At 40.3% G+C, this 19,382-nt stretch overlaps 2 protein-coding genes and 1 long non-coding RNA gene across 13 annotated transcripts in view; 2 read left to right on the top strand and 1 right to left on the bottom strand.

Annotated features, from left to right (window-relative positions):
• The window catches only part of DIXDC1 (DIX domain containing 1), a 70,894-nt gene extending 68,912 nt beyond the window's left edge, over window positions 1–1,982 (top strand). For all 11 annotated transcript variants that reach the window (XM_059417137.1, XM_059417105.1, XM_059417173.1 and 8 more), the window contains one exon: window positions 568–1,982. In XM_059417137.1, the coding sequence (XP_059273120.1) occupies window positions 568–648 (81 nt within the window). In that variant the 3' untranslated portion in view covers window positions 649–1,982. The remainder of the gene's footprint in view (window positions 1–567) is intronic.
• On the bottom strand, window positions 394–6,456 carry LOC132028429 (uncharacterized). The gene is made up of 3 exons (XR_009407435.1): window positions 6,368–6,456; window positions 5,351–5,430; window positions 394–617 (listed from the first exon to the last, which is right to left on the bottom strand). It is a non-coding gene; the product is annotated as an uncharacterized LOC132028429 (long non-coding RNA).
• Window positions 6,457–6,582: 126 nt separating this feature from the next.
• DLAT (dihydrolipoamide S-acetyltransferase) overlaps window positions 6,583–19,382 on the top strand; it is a 31,688-nt gene continuing 18,888 nt past the window's right edge. Inside the window, exons 1-7 of the mRNA XM_059417202.1 lie at window positions 6,583–6,941; window positions 7,424–7,525; window positions 7,830–7,954; window positions 8,114–8,267; window positions 11,222–11,348; window positions 13,071–13,258; window positions 15,332–15,485. Coding sequence (XP_059273185.1) covers window positions 6,666–6,941; window positions 7,424–7,525; window positions 7,830–7,954; window positions 8,114–8,267; window positions 11,222–11,348; window positions 13,071–13,258; window positions 15,332–15,485 — 1,126 coding nt within the window. The 5' untranslated portion in view covers window positions 6,583–6,665. The remainder of the gene's footprint in view (window positions 6,942–7,423; window positions 7,526–7,829; window positions 7,955–8,113; window positions 8,268–11,221; window positions 11,349–13,070; window positions 13,259–15,331; window positions 15,486–19,382) is intronic.

Genomic DNA, 19,382 nt, shown 5'->3' with positions numbered 1-19,382 from the left:
TTGTTCTTTTGGTCTTCTTTCTAACCCTTTCTTTATGATACCTGGGACCAAAATTTTACCCTTTCTCATTTTTGTAATATATATGCTACTGCTTTCTCCTAAGCACCCTAAAGTGCTATATGGTTAGTAATCTATTAATTCTAATCAAACTCTATAAGCAAAGGAAGGTTAGGGATGCTTTTACCATTTCATAGATTAAAAAAACTATATATATATGTATCATATAAAAATGTTATGTAATTTTAATAATATATAATAATATAACAGGATATATTATAGTATATGTTGTATTATATATAATGCACATAATCTGTTATACAAAATACAATAACATATTACATATGTTAAAAATATTTTATATTTATATATATGTATGCATTTGTATACATTTTTATATTTAGGTATAACTTTAGGGACGAAACAAAAGGGACGTAGACTCTAACTTAAGGCTTTCCTCTGTATGTTCTTTATCTTCTGTGTTGAGGTCTTGCTTTTATCAGCAGCAGCCATCTAGACATCCCTGTCTTACTTATTTTTTCACTGTGGCTCTTTTTTTTTCTTCTCTAGGTTTTTCACGATGATGATGCCATCCCTGGGTGGGAAGGGAAAATTGTAGCCTGGGTGGAAGAAGACCATGGAGAGAATTAATGCTGAGTATTGAACTGGGGGCTCATGGAATTTGGCACCCCCTGGCTGTTTCACTCAGGAAAGAGGACTAAAACCAGAATACACAAAGAAGTTTCTAGTTTGTGCTGCCAAAAAAGAAGCTTCTCCAAGTGTGACAGCCCTGGGCCAGTACTGTTTCTGTGCCTGGCTTATGTGGTACTTAAAATCCCTGTCCACCTGTAGACTATGGGTTCATCTGGAGTTCCTTGTCCGTGGGAACACAGTGTTTTATTCTACTCTGAGGACAACAAACCGAAGGCCTTAACCAGTGGGAATGGATGATCCCGCTCCTGTAGGGGCATGGCTGCTATTATCTGGAAACTGGGAATTGGACGCATCACTCCTGTGTGTTACAGTATTATTTTAATCGGCCTCAATGGTTGCAGCAATCAGAGTCCCAGCATTTGTACTCACAGACAAGGCAAAGGTACCAGCTTTTTTGCTTCTTTGCAGCTATTGCAAACCAAGAGGAACTCCTGAGGTGGTACCAAAGATGAAAGCCCACTCTTCAGGAAGTTTTTGGACCGGACATGGATGGTGCTGAATCGCTGATTGGATGGAAAAAGGGCTGCCCATATTGTGCTATACTTTGCTAAAACCATGATGAAGTAAGACCTTGGGTTGCCTCTTGTGTCTTAACTGGTTCTGCAACTTGTCCTTCAGCCCACAGAGGGCACATTTCATGTACTGCTAGTTTTCTCTGGGGACTCTTCCACCGTAGAGCTATTTTTTCCCCTTCCAACTGACAAACTTTGTGTTTGAAAGGAATAAGGAGTTAAAGTCTCCTTAAAAATCTAGGCGGGTATGGAAAGGTGCTGCTACCCATATTTCCTTGACTTTCTTTCTCTCATGACTTCCTTTAACTCATGGTGTCTCTGTTGTAGTCAAAAGGAGACCGTTCATTTCAGTGTTTGTGATTTATGAGTACTGAGCATGAGTTACTGGTCTGCCCCTCTTCATTTCAAGTTATTTTCGATTATGTATTTAGTCTAGGTTGATCCTTTAGGGCACAATAGGAACCATGGGGCATGGAGCATGAGTTGTGAATGGCAGGGTTGATTCTGGGTTAAAAAAACCCTAGAATCCTTTCTCATGTGCAACATTGTCAAGTGTAGAAGCTAAGAGAAAAGAGTTAAACTTCCAGAGATTACTTAATAACTTGGGTTTTCTCAGTCATTTACCAAGCACCATCAACTAATCAGCCATATATATATATGTATGTATGTATATACATATATATGCACACACACACACACACACACACACAAATACTCATTCCCAAAAGCAGTCGGCCTGTGACCAATGTACACTGCCAACCAGAAGAGTCAGACAAGTCAGTTCTGGGTTCTTGACCTGTCTGTCTCTAGTTCATCTCTGTTTTCCAGCTGTTTCAACATTGGAGCTCTGAAATGACATTTTGTTGTTTTATATAAAAGTGTCTTTTAAAATAGTTCATGTTTGGAGAATTCTTTTGTACTCATTTGTTTTTGTCTGAGAACCATGTCTATTTTTATAACTTGAGTGTGAGTTCTATATGTTCTCACATTCTATATACTGTATCCATTTTCTAGAGAACCCAGTAGCTTTTATAAGGCTCTTCTCTTCTTACCCTTGTGGTTTCAGAACAAGCTTTATTTTATTACAAGTATATTAATGACAACTGATTCCTGGTTCTAATTCTACCTGCCATTTTGGTAGTGGAGGTAGTTTTACGTAATCTCTTTGATTGCTCCTCTAGCAAACAGAAGGAGCTCAAAAGATTTCTGATATCTTTCAGTAAGTTTACTTGATCTCCTACTGAAGAATTTCTCATTGGAAGTGACTGGGAAAGTCAGTCAAAAGTAAGAATAATTCGCCATCACTCCCTCCGTGCAGCCCTTCTCTAGGCATGCAGGCCCCGCCCTGGTCCTAAGCTTTGCTCGTAGTGCCAGGCAGGGAGGTAGAAATTCGAGCCGTAGGGCAAGATGAACTTGGCTGTAATCCAAAAGTAAGAATAATTCATTATGAAAGCAAACAGAAGAAAACAGGATATTCTGAATCTGCACCCCCACCCCACCCCGGAAGTCTGGAGAAAAGGTCCTCATGTCACCAATTTCTCTGTTGCATGAATTTTAGTGTTTTGCTAGACATGCTAGAAAGCATGAGGGTTACTAGGCCAAAATTTATTACTGTATTTCCAGTACAATTTATCTTAAATATCTGTCTCTTAAGTTAGATTTTACTTGTCTGGTTTCTTTGAGCAAACATTCTCACCATTATGTAGAATTTAGCTTTTCAGAGAAAATTAAGTGAGAGAAAAATTTCAAAGTCCTCTACCTTATTTGGCTTTTATATCTCTGTCCTTTGGAAGAGGAGCTGCATGGCCTCAGTGCCTCCACAGAAAGCTGAAGTTGAGTTCGGGGAGAAAATGAGATAGTTTTTTCCCCTTTAGCTCATTAATCTCATATGCCACGGGTAATAACTAAACACCCCCATTACAGGATGTCGCTCCAGTAATTTTTGTGTACAATGTGTTGGTAATCCCCATTCCAGTTTCTAAAGACAGGAACCGCCTGACAAGTGTGTGCATTGGTTCCTTCTGGTTTAAATCGATTCCTGTTTGTTACACTTTGGTTGTCCTCGAAGCCTCTTGATTTATTCCAAGGATTGTCCCCTGGTGACATTTGTGTGGGATAGTCCATCCAAACACTGAAATTCTCTTCCTTTGAAAAAACTAAGGAATTAGAATGTTTAGAGTTCATAAAATAACCTCTAAACCTATGAGATTTAAAAAAAAAGGATCCTCTCACAAAAACTAGCTTAGAAGAAAGCTCAATTCCTTCAAAAGTCGTCATTTAAAAACTGATGACGATTCTCACTCAGTTCCCTAAATTAGCTGGAATTGGAACATTTTACAATTTGTACCTAAAGAATTTGGATTAAACTTAGTTAATGGCATTCCTACTTACTGATTAACATTTCAGCTCTTTTTGACCAGGATGGCTGTAAATTAGGGAAAATATCTTTTATGTTTACATCCAATCCAAGAGGACTCTAATTACTTAAGAGCATTTATGTCATAATAATTTTCATTTTTTCCATAAAATAAGCATTATGATTGCACACTCCTATTGTCTGAATTTATGTAAGAGGTATAGCTTGCTTAAAATATATATGTAAAGTTATATTTTCTTAGAAACATGGATGTTTGCAACCATTGCTTTCATAGAGATTACCACCATGCATTCTCCCCGTTTTGTTTTCATGAAGACTGTGTTATACCAGAGGCTTCTGATTATCAAAGTGATAACCAGTTTTAACTGCCTGTATGTACCAGATTTGTGAACTAATTTTAAAAAAGCAGAAACAAACCATGAATAAAATGGAGTTTGCAAACTAAATACCGTTAATCATTTTCACTTGTGTTTATCGACTGAAATTAATCAGCAAAGCCATTTACATTTAGTGCAAGTCAATATCCTCAAGTGATCTCCCTGGTAGCGTATTTACTCATTACCTGGGGAGCAGAGATAAGGATTACTTTATGACCATAGATATTTTACCATTGGCATTTCAAAGGAAAGCACAAAACACATTATTATTGTCAAAGAAAATTCACTGATTTAGCACTTCTTTTGAAATTACATATAAATGTGCAAACAGATAAAAACCTGAGTACAAGCTGTACTCCGAACCAGAATTTCCAAATTAATTTGAAAGCTGCCTTCCTAAAACTTAGGTCAGCTTTATGTATCACTTCAATTTAAAAGTTTTATATATTTCTATTTTTAGTCCTGAGCTTTTACTTGACTTGGAATGATATATTTTCAACTATTAATTACAAGCTATTTTAATTAGGTCATTATGTTAAAATTAAGCATGTAAAGAATTTTCATACCCAGTAATTCCTCTTTCCATCTACCCACTTCCTATTGGTTGTCACCATTATACACGTTTCTCTACTTCAAACCTTAGAGTCTTGAGCCTTCCTTTTCCTTGACTTCTGTTATCCAATCTGTTCAGGGGAGTTCAGACCTATTCTCTCAGGCCTGAAAACCTAAGAATTCCTACCACACCTCTGGGGTAGATTTACGCCCTAGACTGTTTGACCTGTGCCCTCCTGTGATTTAACTACACCTGTCAAAAGTATATTCAAATAAAAACCGGCTATGCACTGAAAAATAACAAACCCAGGTTTAAGCAATTCTACCTACGTAAGTGATCAGCAAACTGAAGACAGTATCATACAAAGGCTGATTTAGATCCAGTTATTAAATTCCAATACAGTGGAAGTAATAACATACCCTGGTCAATTCAAAAATCACCAAAACATTTTCATAATTTATAAAGTTACAGTATAAGCCCTTTCACTAATCACAATTATTCTTCCAATAGTTATTCCTAATTTTACTTAATTTGTAATATAATTGTTCTACTCTTATAATTTCAAATGTGCCTTTCCATTTAACCTGTTAATTTATTATTTCTCACTTGTACTGCCTACATATTACTGTTAGGCAGCTGTGATTGCTTGCTTTCCTCATATTTGGAGAGTAACATTTATCAGTTCTTTTGGTTATAAAGACACTAAAGCTATAACACAAAGTGTTATAAAGACACTAAATAATTATAATAAAACTAGTATCATTATTCTGAATGCTTTAAGGGTACTAGAATAGAATTTTGGGGAAAGATGTAAACTTACTTCTTGTACTGCCACCTATAAAAACAACCGTTGTATTCAATCCACTCAATGAGTACATCTTTTTCACTGCACTCTCAATACTGGGTTTTAAAAAAGCGTACTACTTTAGTAGGTATAAAATAGTGCCTCCCGGCTGCTTCAGTTTTCCAAATGTTTAATTACTAGCAAGGTTGAACATATTTTCACACGTTTATTTTTCCTATTTCTTGTGTTCTTCGTGTTCTGACCATCTGTACAATGGGGACTTAAGAGATATAAATACAGCACGTGCTTCTTCCTAATCTAATGCCACCCTCCGCTCAGAAATGAGGTATTTTTCACTTGTAGCATGATAACCCTGCAAGAGAAGTATACCTAACAAATGTGGATAACTTCTCATTTATTAATCCAAATGACATGATGCTTAACTTCCAGTATTTACCGGACGGTATACCAAACTCTAATTTGTATGAAATATTTCAAGCATAACAAAGCTTTTTGCGATTTAAGGGGATTCTATAGTAAGTCAGAAACGTAAATCTGTTTCGAAAACTTGTATCTTCATACACATCATAAATGCTTAGTCCTGCTACAGCACACCTTAATGGGGGAATGAATCTTCGGCTTGGCTGCCCCTCACACCACTTGGCTGGAAAACCTGTTCACTCTATTTCCGGTTATGCTACAAACCCGAAATTAAGCCTTTGTAACTTAATACGGGTTGCGCGGAGCGAGGCCCCAAACCTGGCCACGTCTGGGTCGGCAGAGGAGGCCTGCACATCACCGAAACGCCCAGATCCCCTCCGACAGCTCCGCGGAACAGTCTTCCGGAGGGCTCCGAGACCCTGCCCTTGGCCTCCGGTTCCCTTCCCGGTTTTTCTCAAAACTTGGCCACGCCCCCTCAGCCCACCTCTCAGGCCATTCTGCCTCCATCAGCCTGGCTCTCGCAGCCTCTTTAAGCCCCTCCCTGCGGGCTGCGCCCTTCCCATCGCTTAGGCCCTGTGGGACCCCGAGATGCCTCTCCTAGGACCCCTCTACCTTAAATCTTCTCCGCGTCTTATTTTTCCCAAACTTGCGCCTGCATTGGCTCCGCTGGAACGCCCCTGCCCCTGTGGCTGGAAAATAGTCTACCCTACCTGCCGCCGGCCACCCTTTCCCCTACTCCCTGGAGGAAGTTCCACCCATTTCTGGGCTGGGGAGGGGTGCGGTGAATCCTCGGAGCCTATTTTACGACAAAGTGCGGCCGTGCGGCGTGGCTGACGGCAACGCCACACTGCTCTTGGAGAGGTCACTCCGGAGACGGCGCTGGTTTTGGGGTGTGGGGGTTGCTGGCACTATGTGGCGCGTCTGTGCTCGACGGGCCCAGAATGCGGCCCCAAGGGCGGGGTTCGGGGCTCGGTGGGCGGCCTTGCGGGAGGACCCGGGAGCTCCATGCGTGACTCCGCGGGCTGGTGCGGGTCCGGCTCGTTGCAGTAGTGGGACCATGGGGTATGGCAGGGTCCGGACACTCTGCGGCTGGAGCCCCAGCTCGAAGGACACACGGAACCGCCTCGTTCTGCAGCTTTTGGGATCGTCCAGCCGCCGCTGGTATAGCCTGCCCCCGCATCAGAAGGTGAGCCCCAGTCCTGCCCTTCGCGGGACCCCGTTTGTCCTTCAGGGCAGACTTCTTGGCCTCGGAATCCTCCCTCTGAGGCTTCAGTGATCTTCCAACCCCTTCCCAGTGTATGTCATTTGTCTCTTCTCCAAAACCCAGCCTTGCTGTGGCTCTTGAGCTTTTTTACCTCTCCTGATGTATTTATTCTATTGAAGGAAGAGTTCCAGGCTTCCGTCTCTTGATCTATTCATTGAAAGAAGAGCTCCAAACCTTAGGCTATTTGTGGAATGTCTGCTGAGTGATGTGCTCTGCCAGTCCCACGGGACTGTGGAGCAGGAACCCTGTCACTGCAGAGCTGGTGGCAGGAACTCCCTTTCTATCCCCAGTGCGTGCGACGGGACTCAGTACACTCTCTGCATTAAATCCAGTTGATTGAAGCATTAAGCCAGACTGAGAGATAGCGTTTTTTAAATATAGTGTTTCTCCTTTTTCTCCTCCAGGTCCCGTTGCCCTCTCTTTCCCCCACAATGCAGGCAGGCACCATAGCCCGTTGGGAAAAAAAGGAAGGGGAAAAAATCAATGAGGGTGAACTAATTGCAGAGGTAAGTTATTTAAAACATGGAAATGAGTTAGAAGGAACTGGCTTAGCTCAACTGACTGAGTGTTAGCTTTCCAGATAGGTAATTATCCCTTTTGCTTGAGAAACTTAGATGTTTTTTACAACTTGATATTAGAGAAGGTTGGTTAGGTAAGTTGTCAGCAGCTGGCCAGGCTGATTTTTAACTAATTCCTTTCAGGTCTATTAATAGAGGCTTTAGCTTCACATGGAACTGTGTGATTCCAGGCACAGTCTAATAAATTTCATCCTGGTAACATGAAGCCTAAACTGCTGCTTTTTGTTAAAAGGTTGAAACTGATAAAGCCACTGTTGGGTTTGAGAGCCTGGAGGAGTGTTACATGGCAAAGATATTGGTTGCTGAAGGTACCAGAGATGTTCCAGTTGGAGCGATCATCTGTATCACAGTTGAAAAGTGAGTAGTTCCTTGGTAATTTGTGGAATTTAGGTGCTTAGTGGAGTGTTTTGACCTAGGATTGAGAAAGGAGGAGTTAATAGGCTTCTGAGACTACTTTTTTGGTTGCTAAATCTGCTTTATAAGTTCTAGTACTTACACATTTTTTCTCTTCCATAGGCCTGAGGATATTGAGGCCTTTAAAAATTACACATTGGATTCCTCAGCAGCACCTACCCCGCAGGCAGCTACAGCACCAACACCTGCTGCCCCTGCTTCTCCACCTACACCTTCTGCTCAGGCTCCCGGTAGCTCATATCCCACTCACATGCAGGTGAGGCTCAGCCCCCAGGTGTTCGCTCTGGAAAGTTAATTATTCATTATTTTTCATATATGGCCATCACATCCTAGAAGCTGGCATTAACTATGGCCAGCTCTTGTCATTTGAAAGTAAATAGAGAGTAAAAAAAGAAGAAAGTAAATAGGGATTTAAACATTAAAATTGACAGTTTTATTCCTGGTCATTATTTCTAGGTGTGTGAACTTGGACATTCCTTTAAACTTTCTCAGCCTGAGTATAGTAGGTAGGATAATGCTTGGCATTTCTCATTCATTAACATTGTATTAGGTTTGGAGGATGATTTGTACTAATACCTACTCCTTGTAGTATAGAGTGTTCAGTAGGCCTGTAGTATTGTCCATTGAATAAAAGTCCCCAGTTGATGTTTTCCTTTGACGTGTGATGTTTATTTTTTATGAGTGAGTGAACTAGGGGTGCCTGGTGGCTCAGTCGGTAAGCGTCTGACTTTGGCTCAGGTCATGATCGCAGTGTTCTGGGATGGAGCCCCACATCGGGCTCCTGCTTAGCGGGGAGTCTGCCTCTCCCTCCCCCTCTGCTGTTAACTCTGCTTGTGCTCTCTGGCTCTCTCTATCTTTCTGTCAAATAAATAAAATCTTAAAAAAAAAGGCACGTGAACTAGTCCCATAATATTAATAAATGAGGAAACTGGCAACAAAGTGTGTAGAATGGACTAAAGAGTTGAAGGCAATAAATATAATCGCAGTTGGTTCTGTTAAATAAATCTGTTTCTAAGAAACTACAGTGGTTTTTTAGGTATTACGGTTATCCCATGTATATTCGTGTTTTGGATATTGGAAATTGGTAAAAAGCAACTGGCCTTTTTCTAAAGGATTAAGACTAAAACTTTTCTTTCACTTAGTTTATTCGTAGAAATTTCTGTATAGGAATCATTTTCCTTTTGGGGCATAATACTCTTCTCCCCGGTCTTTTAATAGCCACTTGTGAAGTCTTGTGTGGTGTTCAGGTCACACATTTGTTTCATCCTGTTCAGTAAACTCTTCTCTTACTATGTAAAACACACTTCCTTTCTCTCCATTTTATGTCTGTGGCTTTGTGTGCAAGCGTTATAGTTGTATTTTAATTATCTTTTAAGATCTGTATAGAGATTACTGGCTCCACTGGTTTTGAAGAAGTAGATGGAGATGACAAATTCTGAACAAGAAAAACGTTTAAAAAATATTTTCTAAGTAGAGTTATATTTTTCTTATTTTTTTTTTAAAAGATTTTATTTATTTATTTGACAGAGATCACAAGTAGGCAGAGAGGCAGGCAGAGAGAGAGAGAGGAGGAAGCAGGCTCCCTGCTGAGCAGAGAGCCCGATGCTGGGGCTCCATCCCAGAACCCTGGGATCATGACCTGAGCTGAAGGCAGTGGCTTAACCCACTGAGCCACCCAGGGACCCCTGTTTTTCTTGTTTTTCTTCTCTTTCCCAAGACATTAATTGAAATGATTTTCTCTCAGAATAATCCTCTTGCTAACTGATAGAAAAAACTGAGAAGATAGCAAACAAAACCCGTAATAACTGGGTAAGCATCTAAATTCAGGGGACACACAAGCCATATGAGTGGCAAAGCAATGTTTCATTGAAATCAGCCAGTCTGATGTTCAGATCTTATTGGGATGGAAGGGACTCTTTCCTTTATTTTTCTTGCAATTGTTAAAATTTTACTTTTTTCTTACCAATTTGGGTGCCTTTTTTTTTTTTTTGTCTGATTGCTTGTGACCAGGACCTCCAATACTATATTGAATGAAAGTGGTGAGAATGGATATCCTTATTCCTGATCTTAGAGGGAAAGCTGTCAGTTTCTCACCACTGAGTGTGATATTAGCTGTAGATCGTATAAGGCCTTTATTTTGTTAAGTATGTTCACTCTATGCCCACTTCGTTGAGAGTTTTTATCGTTTATGGATGTTGTGCTTTGTCAGATGTTTTGCATCTATTGAGATGATAATGTGTTTTTTTATCTTTTCTCTTATTAATGTGGTATATCACATTGATTTGTGAATATTGAACCACTCTGGCATCCCTGGAATAAGTCCCTTGATTGTGATGAATTTTTTAAATGTATTGTTAGATTCAGTTTGCTAATATTTTGTTAAGGATTTTTGCATCTATGTTTATCAGAGACATTGGCCTGTAGTTTGTTTAAATTTGTTATTGGTGGTTTAGGTATCAGGGTTGGTTTTGTAGAATGAATTTAGAACTTTTCTTTCTCTTACTGACTATTCAGATGTTCGGTAGAATTCACCTGGGAAGCCATCTGGTCCTGGACTTTTGTTTGTTGGGAGTTTTTTGATTACTGATTCAGTTTCATTAATCAGTCTGTTCAAATTTTCAGCTTCTTCCTGATTTAGTTCTGGAAGGTTATGTGTTTTAGTAATTTATCCATTTCTTCTAGGTTGTCCAGTTTGTTGGTGTATAATTTTATATAATCTTTTTATCTTGGAAAGGTATCTGGGAAGTTTAGGAGAAATGCTGTTCCCTCTGAGTGAAAAGATAGATGCTAATACAGAGCACAGCAAAATTTTAATGGAATAGTCTAAACCAAGATCATTCTGTGAAAATGAAAAATTCTAGTTTAATCTAAGCAATAAAAAAGATGAAAAGATACTCTGTTTAGATATGTAATTGATGAATTAATTTTGACAATCTAGAAAGAAATATTTCCTAGTTAACCCCTTGCTTTTAACTTTGGTTGGGGGGGCTCAAAGTATTACTGATACTGTAAATCTTGGGATTTGGAGGTTGATTGAAATGGTAGGGCACTATTGAGGCACGGATCTTTTGCTCTTATGAGGGCATCAGACAGATGGGAATTTGGATCGCCAGAGTCACTATCATTCCATAAAACTAATGAAGCTTGCCTAAGTGCCACTGTGTCCAAGGCTTTGTAGTATTAGGCAATAATATGTGTTTGTTTCTACAGGTGGTTCTTCCTGCCCTCTCTCCCACCATGACCATGGGCACAGTTCAGAGATGGGAAAAAAAAGTGGGTGAGAAGCTAAGTGAAGGAGATTTATTGGCAGAGATAGAGACTGACAAGGCCACTATAGGTGAGATTTCTTCAGCTCTTAATGGTTGAGGCACTGAGTTTTCCAATGAGGGAAGAGGATTGCCGTCCTATCCTATAATGAGTGAGTGATAACATGAAAAATTTTAATTTTTGGGATTCATTTCCTGGAATAGACTCTGTCATGACAGAAGTGTATGTAGTGGAATTTGTTGATGCCACACTGCACTCCTAATGAATCAAAGATATGTCAACTTAGAGATGATTTTTATCCGGAGTTTGCTTCTTAGTCTTACTGTGTTACTGAGAAGCTATTTCAGCCCTGCTGTTCTTTGAATTGGGCAAGGGGGGAGAAAAGGAAACAGGAGAAAATTACTTTCTAGGCAGGAAAATAACAAAGAATTTAAGATGACTTTGAGGGAAAACTGAAGCCAGGGTTTGGATTGCTTTCATAGTTTTAGAGTGACTGATAAAATATGTATATACCTGTTCACACAGCATATTGCATTTCCATGTATTCCCTTTCTGATTCATTTTTATGCTCAGAACAAAGCCCACCTATTATTTGTGATAATATTTATAGATATTAGATCTATTTGTTTCCTAGCTAGTCCCCAAGAGTGGGTGATTCTGAGCATCCTCCACAGTGGTGGTTTTTAGATTGTGTTCTTCAAACCCCATGATTCCTTGATGGCACCGTGAGGTAAAGGAGACTTAGTGAACAGGACTCTGCTTTCCCTGCCCCTCTCCCCAACTTCCAGGGCAACTGGAAGGGCAACTCCTTTTTATCTTTTCGCATATTGTGTTCCAACCAAAAGATTTTATTAGAAGAAAGGATTCTGTTTCTTAGAAACAAACAGAACCCCTTGGTAACAATAGATCTGCTTTGCCTTTTAACTTGGATACTGGAATTGCTATAGAGATGGTATTCTAGAGACTGATAGTCACTGGAGAAGCGTTGCCTTTGTCAAATTCTTTAAACTCTCTTGTGGCCTTGGAGTCTTTTTTTTTTTTTTTTAACTTCTTTTATTGGATATGAATTCTTAACTGGAAAACGGAAGTTTTTATCAAAGATATGTTTGTCAGGGAGGGGCACAACTCAAAAAGCCAAGAGGCCTGCAAGGCAAAAGTACTTCTCTGCATTGTATTTTTAGTTTTACTTTTGTAACACTTCATGTTTGAGTTCTCTTCTCTCTAACACTGTAGAAACCCTAGTAATGCCATGTTTCTTCACACTGAAATATTTAGTTGACTACCAAATATAACCTCTTTCAAAAACTCCAGAGATACTTTTAAGGGCATAATCCCATACCACTGTCAATTCTAGTAGCTCCCTTAATTTAACATCCATGTGGTTCTGATTTTTAAAAGTACAGCTGATGCCATATTGGTCCAGTTAATGTCATCCTGGAGTCTTGTGGGTCTGCATAGCAGCTGCCCTTAAAGATGTTTTTAAGAAAATGTTTAGAACTAACAACTGTCTAAGTCTCTCATAGTCTTATTTAACAGTTGTTTATTTAGTATTTACTTTGTCCCAGGTACTGTTTCTAAGTACTTGAAAATTAATAATTTTTATAACATTCCTGTGAGGTAGGTACTATTGTAACCCCCACTTTTTAGCTAAAGAAGCTGAGACAACAGAGATGTTAACTCACAAAAGGTTATATAGCTAGTTAGAAAAACTTTTTACTTAAAACTGTGCTTTGAGTTTGGTGGGATAGTAGAGTCCTTTAAATTCCATAATGTTTTTTTCTTTCTATTTAAGGTTTTGAAGTACAGGAAGAGGGTTACCTGGCAAAAATCCTGATCCCTGAAGGCACAAGAGATGTCCCTTTAGGAACCCCACTTTGTATCATTGTAGAAAAAGAGGAAGATATACCAGCATTTGCTGACTATAGGCCAACTGAAGTAACTGATTTAAAACCGCAAGCACCACCATCTACCCCACCTCCGGTAGGTATGCTTCTAGAATTGAGGTAACACTTATCTTATTCATCTCTAAATTGAGGGATTAGATTGCATGATATTCTAAGTTCCTTCCAGCTCTCAAGATTCTGTAAATAAGGAGATGGTTAGGGGCTCAATTGGTAGAGGCTACAACTCTTGACCTTGGGATTATGAGTCTGAGCCCCAGGTTGGGTGTAGAGATTACTTAAAATATTTTTAAAAACCTTTTTTTTTTTTTTAAAGATTTTATTTATTTTATTTGACAGAGATTACAAGTAGGCAGAGAGAGAGAGGAGGAAGCAGGCTCCCTGCCGAGCAGAGAGCCCAATGCTGGGCTCGATCCCAGGACCCTGGGATCATGACCTGAGCCGAAGGCAGAGGCTTTAACCCACTGAGCCACCCAGGCACCCCTTTTAAAAACCTTAAAAAAAAAAAAAAAGGAGATAGCTTTTGTGGAGATCTGCAAGTATGTGGCAGTGCACCATTCCCCCGATAGTCAGTTGTTGGATCCTTGTAGCTTTTTTTTTCTCCCTGCTGTCTTAGTCTTGCTAAGCACAAAGCCAAGGTGACATGCTCTTTTTTTTGCTTTAGGTATAGATATGCATATGGACGTTACTGTGTACAGTTGTTCACGAACAACATGGGGTCTGGGACACCAACTCTGCGCACTTGAAAATCTGTGTATAACTTTGGATTCTGCCCATATTTAACTAATAAGCCTACTGTTGACTGGAAGCCTTACTGACCATGTAGACAGTAGACAGTCAATTAACACATAATTTTGTATGTATATGTATATGATACATATTATGTGCTGTATTCTTTTTTTTATTATTTTTAAAGATTTTATTTATTTATTTGACAGGCAGAGATTACAAGTAGGCTGAGAGGCAGGCAGAGAGAGAGAAGGAGGAAGCAGGCTCCCTGCCGAGCAGAGAGCCTGATGCGGGGCTCGATCCCAGGACCCTGGGATCATGACCTGAGCCGAAGGCAGAGGCTTTAACCCACTGAGCCACCCAGGCGCCCCTATATGCTGTATTTTTAAACCACAATAGAGAAAGTGTTATTAAAATTGTAAGGGAGAGAAAATACATTTATAGTAATGTGCTGTAAAAAATCCATGTGTAAGTGGGCTTGTGTAGTTCAAACTCGTATTGTTGGAGGGTCAGTTAATCTTTGTTACTGTCAGTACTCTTGGTATTCACTTATGCTGGGTCAAGCTTATTTTTATAATATATTAGAACTTTGACATCACATGTCTTGTTTTGCATAGAAGCTAGTCTTGTCATAGTATGCTATACAGTATATACTATATACCTAAAATGTAGGGGCGCCTGGGTGGCTCAGTGGGTTAAGCCTCTGCCTTCTGCTCAGGTCATGATCCCAGGGGCCTGGGATCGAGTCCCGCATAGGGCTCTCTGCTCAGCAGGGAGCCTGCTTCTCCTCATCTCTCTCTCTGCCTGCCTCTCTGCCTACTTGTGATCTCTGTCAAATAAATAAATAAAATCTTTAAAAAAAAAAAATATATATATATATATATAAAATGTACTGGTATGCACTCCAGGCTGAGATAACTCTGTGATGAGGCTTCTGTACATGTTAGAATCATGTGAGTTTAGATGAAGGTACACATTTCTGTCAGAGAAACTTGATTTCTGACTTGCCTACATTTGTGGGGAGGTGGCCAGTAGTAGTTACGTCTTAAGGTACTTTCAACATGGAAATTCCAGTGTAATTTTATTATTTTGAAATGAGGTTAAGTAAAAACAAAACAATGTTGGTCATGAAAGAGAATGAGAATAAAGACACAGCAAGAGATGAAAGTAAAGAAAGTCTATCAGGATATTACATACTGATTAGCCATGTTAAATCCTATGTCTCCATGTTATCAGGGAGTAAGAACATGGTTCTGTCTTTGACATAAAGTTGTATTATTACTCTTCATATTGCTGTATTATGTTGGTTAAGTAGGAAAAATATGCATAAGATAGAAGTTATTTTGATTTCTTAATAAATGTAAGCTCTTCATCTCTCAGTCTTTACAGTGGTGAATTAACAGTTTGTAACTTTTCTCAAAAGGTGGCCCCTGTTCCTCCGACTCCCCAACCTGTAGCGCCTACACCTTCAGCCACCCGCCCAGCTACTCCTGCCGGACCCAAGGGAAGGTTGTTTGTTAGCCCACTTGCAAAGAAACTGGCAGCAGAGAAAGGGATTGATCTTACACAAGTAAAGGGTAAGTTTGTCTCTATACGAAGGGGCTGTAAAGATAAAATTTACTTGAGATTCATTCTTAAGTCCAGCAAGGACAACTCTGTACGGTCATCTTATTTGGAATGGTGCAGAAAAGGATGAAGGAGGGAAGTCATCTCCTTTGTTGCCACCACAGATAGGGAAACTTAATGTGCTGTGTTTAGCTCATCTAGGATCTACTTATATAATGTGGATAGCCTTTTTTCCCTCAGTTCATGGGAACTGCTTAATTTTTAGTGCAAGTGTAATGTGCTTGTTCAGCAGAGTTGAGTTTTCAGACTTGACGATGTAATAAGAAATCTCTATTGCTGCAAAGCTGACTGAATCTAGCAGTACACAGCATAAAATAGAAACCTGGGGTGATTGGAAATGACTTGAATGAGAAAATATAAAACTGAACTAAAGTTCTTGAGGGCAAAGGAAAATGTCTAATTCATATCTTTTTCTCCCCAAAGAGAAAGTATAGCGTACTGATAAGAGCATGAGGTCTTGAATCAGAGCATCCGCGGTTTACTTTTGGCTTTATCATCTTCTGTGTGATATGACTTTAGGTGAATTACTTAACTTGTATATGTCTGTAGGTGCATTACTTAAACCATCTGCTTACCCATTTGTGAAGCTGAAATAATAGTGTATATTAAAACAAGCAAAGGGCTTAGGATAATATTTAGAATATAATAGATATTAAGTAAATGTATTCTGTTCATATTAATATTATCACCTGGCATCTAAATGAATGTTTTTGAGCTGAAATGTAAGGTGATTAGAACACTTATTTGGAGAAGGGCAAATGACTCATCCTGAAGCCTGGTTTGATGGCTACTACTATGTGCTAGTCACTGAATTGCCACATTTAGCATGACATTTCTTAAAGTAAGAATTATCATTCATCATTTTTTTGGATATGAAAATAGTCTTAAGAGTCTCCCTTTCTGTTAAGTAGTAAAGTTGCAATTTGAATCTGGTTGTTTCTCCAGCTGCCCAGCTATGGGCACTCAGTGCTGGTTATCATCTGTCTGTTGTCTGTTGTGTGGTTAGAAGGCAAGATAGTCCCAAAGAGTAAGAATAGGATATTGTAAATTTTTTGGCCTTCAGAGGATTCTTATAATATTTGAAGATGCTTTTTTCCATCTTTATGTTATTTCATTGGTATGTTGCCATTTTTTATGTGTATGTGACTAGCATTAGGGATAGCAGTGTAAGTCAGAGTAAATTTTAAGGAGAGTGGAGGGACTGGGTTAATAATTATATCCAAAGACTTTAGACAGGTGAAGAAGGATGTTTTATGAGATACTTAGCAACACTGGTGCTGTACCAAAGATTTAAGTGGGAAAGTCAGGCAGTTAGAGTTAGGCGATTTATTTACTGTTATTTAAACCAATATTCATGGAGTCTTGTCTGTGCATCACTTGTTCATAAGATAGACAAGATTTCAATTTTAGATGCTTATGTTAAGAAAAATAAAGAGTTAAACAGAGAGTACAGCATAGTAGCTAAGTGTATGGGCTCTGGAGCTAGAATGCTCAGATTTGAACCCCAGCTCTGCTGTACACTACCTGTGTGACCTTTTATGTCTCAGTTTCTTCATTTGTATATAAAAATAATGCCTTCTAGGTTGTGAGGGTGACCTGAGTTAAACAGTGCCTGCACATAGAAAGCATATACAGGTATTAGCCATAATAATGAAAATAACTTGTGATTACCTAGGATGATCCAAATGTTGAGAGAATAAACCAAGTGATACACTGTTGAGTGACAGTGTGACTGTATGTGCAGCCTGACTGCTGTTAGATATGGTGGTTGGGGAAGATCTTTCTGATGAGGTGACACTTGATCCAACCTGAAAGATGAGAAGGAGTCAGCTGTGAACCAGCCGTGTGAAGAACTGGGGACAGAGAGACCAGTACTACATAATCTGAAGTGGAGAGAGTTTGCCATGTTTGAGGAACATACAGGAGGCCGGTGTTAATAGAGGGTCTAGTGGCAGGAGGTGGTGAGGTTGGAAAGAAACATAGGGGTGAGAACAAGGACTTGGCAGGTCATGGTAGAATTTGAATTTTATTTAAAGCACAGCAGGAGGCCACTAAAGGATTAAAACAAGGAAGTGACATAAAATGATTTACATTTTTAAAAGATCACTTTGGCGGCTTTGTGCAAATGGGTTAAATGAAAGCAAAGATTAAGATGCTGTTAAGAGGGGTGCCTGGGTGGCTCAGTGGGTTAAGCCTCTGCCTTCAGCCCAGGTCATGATCCCAGGGTCCTGGGATCGAGCCCCACATCGGGCTCTCTCCTTGGCAGGGAGCTTGCTTCTCCCTCTCTCTCTGCCTGCCTCTCTGCCTACTTGTGATCTCTCTGTCTCTCTCTGTCAAATAAACAAATAAAATCTTAAAAAAAAAAAAAAAAGATGCTGTTAAGATGCTGTTGCTGGAACTGACAGTGGTGACTTAGACAAGCATGGTCAGAGGGGAAATGGAAAGAAATGGAGAGCTTCAAGATACATTTTTGACAGAATCAACAGAACTTAGTCAAGGATGATACCTGGGGACTTGACAGCAGTTATTTCAAAACAGAGGTCTGCTGGAAGCCTGTCTGGGTAGACTGAAAAGGAGAAAATGGATGGAGAAATGGAAACAGCATCGTGGACGATTTGTTCAAAAAGTTTTGCTATGGAGGGTAGGAGCTAGGATAGTGGTAGGTGGACCCTAGGCTTGTCTTGTCCCTTGAATACAGCTAGTTAACTATCAGATCATTCTGAATATCCAAGAAATCAACGTGAGGACTGATAGAACAAACTGCGCAACCAGACGGGGAGAAGAGGCAGCATTAAGGATAGTAGGAAGTTAGGAGATGTAGTTTTGGGGATAAACATCATGGGTACTGCAGAGGGGAGCGTGGTTGTGAGGAGAGGCAAGAGAACGGAGTGCGCAGGAATACATACAAGGGGAATACTTTCCCAAAGCCATTGGCTGGGAAAACGAGAGGGGCTGATTTTCATGAGTTTTTGCAACCAGCGGGGCTCAAAGACTGGAGTTTTGAGGTCTACAGTCTTGGCTAGGATAGACACCTGAAAACACTGCCCTGTTCTTGGACAGCAGGCAGGCAAGTAACCCCGGGGCCAGTGGTATGATCTGAGGATCTCCTAAGGCATATGGAGAATCACTTGTTAGCTCTTGGAGTGCATCTCTGAGACGTGGCGTTGCCTCTACGGGAAGAAAAACAGCTGGCCGCTGCCGTTTCCCTCCCCTACTCCTCAGCATAAACCAACTTCGGTAAATAGCTCAGTGCCAGCACTTGCTGTGTAACCTGCTTACACCAGGTCCCATCCCCCCGTGCTCTGCTAGTACTGCATTTCTCAGGCAAGTGCATCTAAGAACCAGTGCAACAGGTCCCTTCCTCAGAAGATCAGCAGAGACACTCTCACGTACCATATCTCCTGACCATAGAGTTCTGCAAAGGTTCAGTTCTAGTAACATCAGGTAGCATCAGGTTTCATTTAACAAATGGATCAGAGCACACCTAGTTAAAACTCGCTATACCCTGACCAAGGTCCAAACACTGCCCTCTGCAGGCAAGGACTGATGGCTAGAGCAGCCAACACCCACACAGCCGCAGAGTGTGTGCAGCTCACTAGAGACACTCCTTGAAGTGCCAGGCCCTGGGCACTGTATGACCTCTTCTTAAAGCCATTACTCTCTGGAGCAGGAAATATAACAGGCTTTTCTAACATACACAAGACAGAGACCTAGACAAAATGCAGAGATGGAGGGGCGCCTGGGTGGCTCAGTGGGTTAAGCCACTGCCTTCGGCTCAGGTCATGATCTCAGGGTCCTGGGATCGAGTCCCTCATCGGGCTCTCTGCTCAGCAGGGAGCCTGCTTCCC

This window comes from Mustela nigripes, chromosome 1 (assembly GCF_022355385.1).
Source record: "Mustela nigripes isolate SB6536 chromosome 1, MUSNIG.SB6536, whole genome shotgun sequence".
Classification (NCBI taxonomy): Eukaryota; Metazoa; Chordata; class Mammalia; order Carnivora; family Mustelidae; genus Mustela; species Mustela nigripes.
This window is presented reverse-complemented; position numbering and strand designations above follow the sequence as displayed.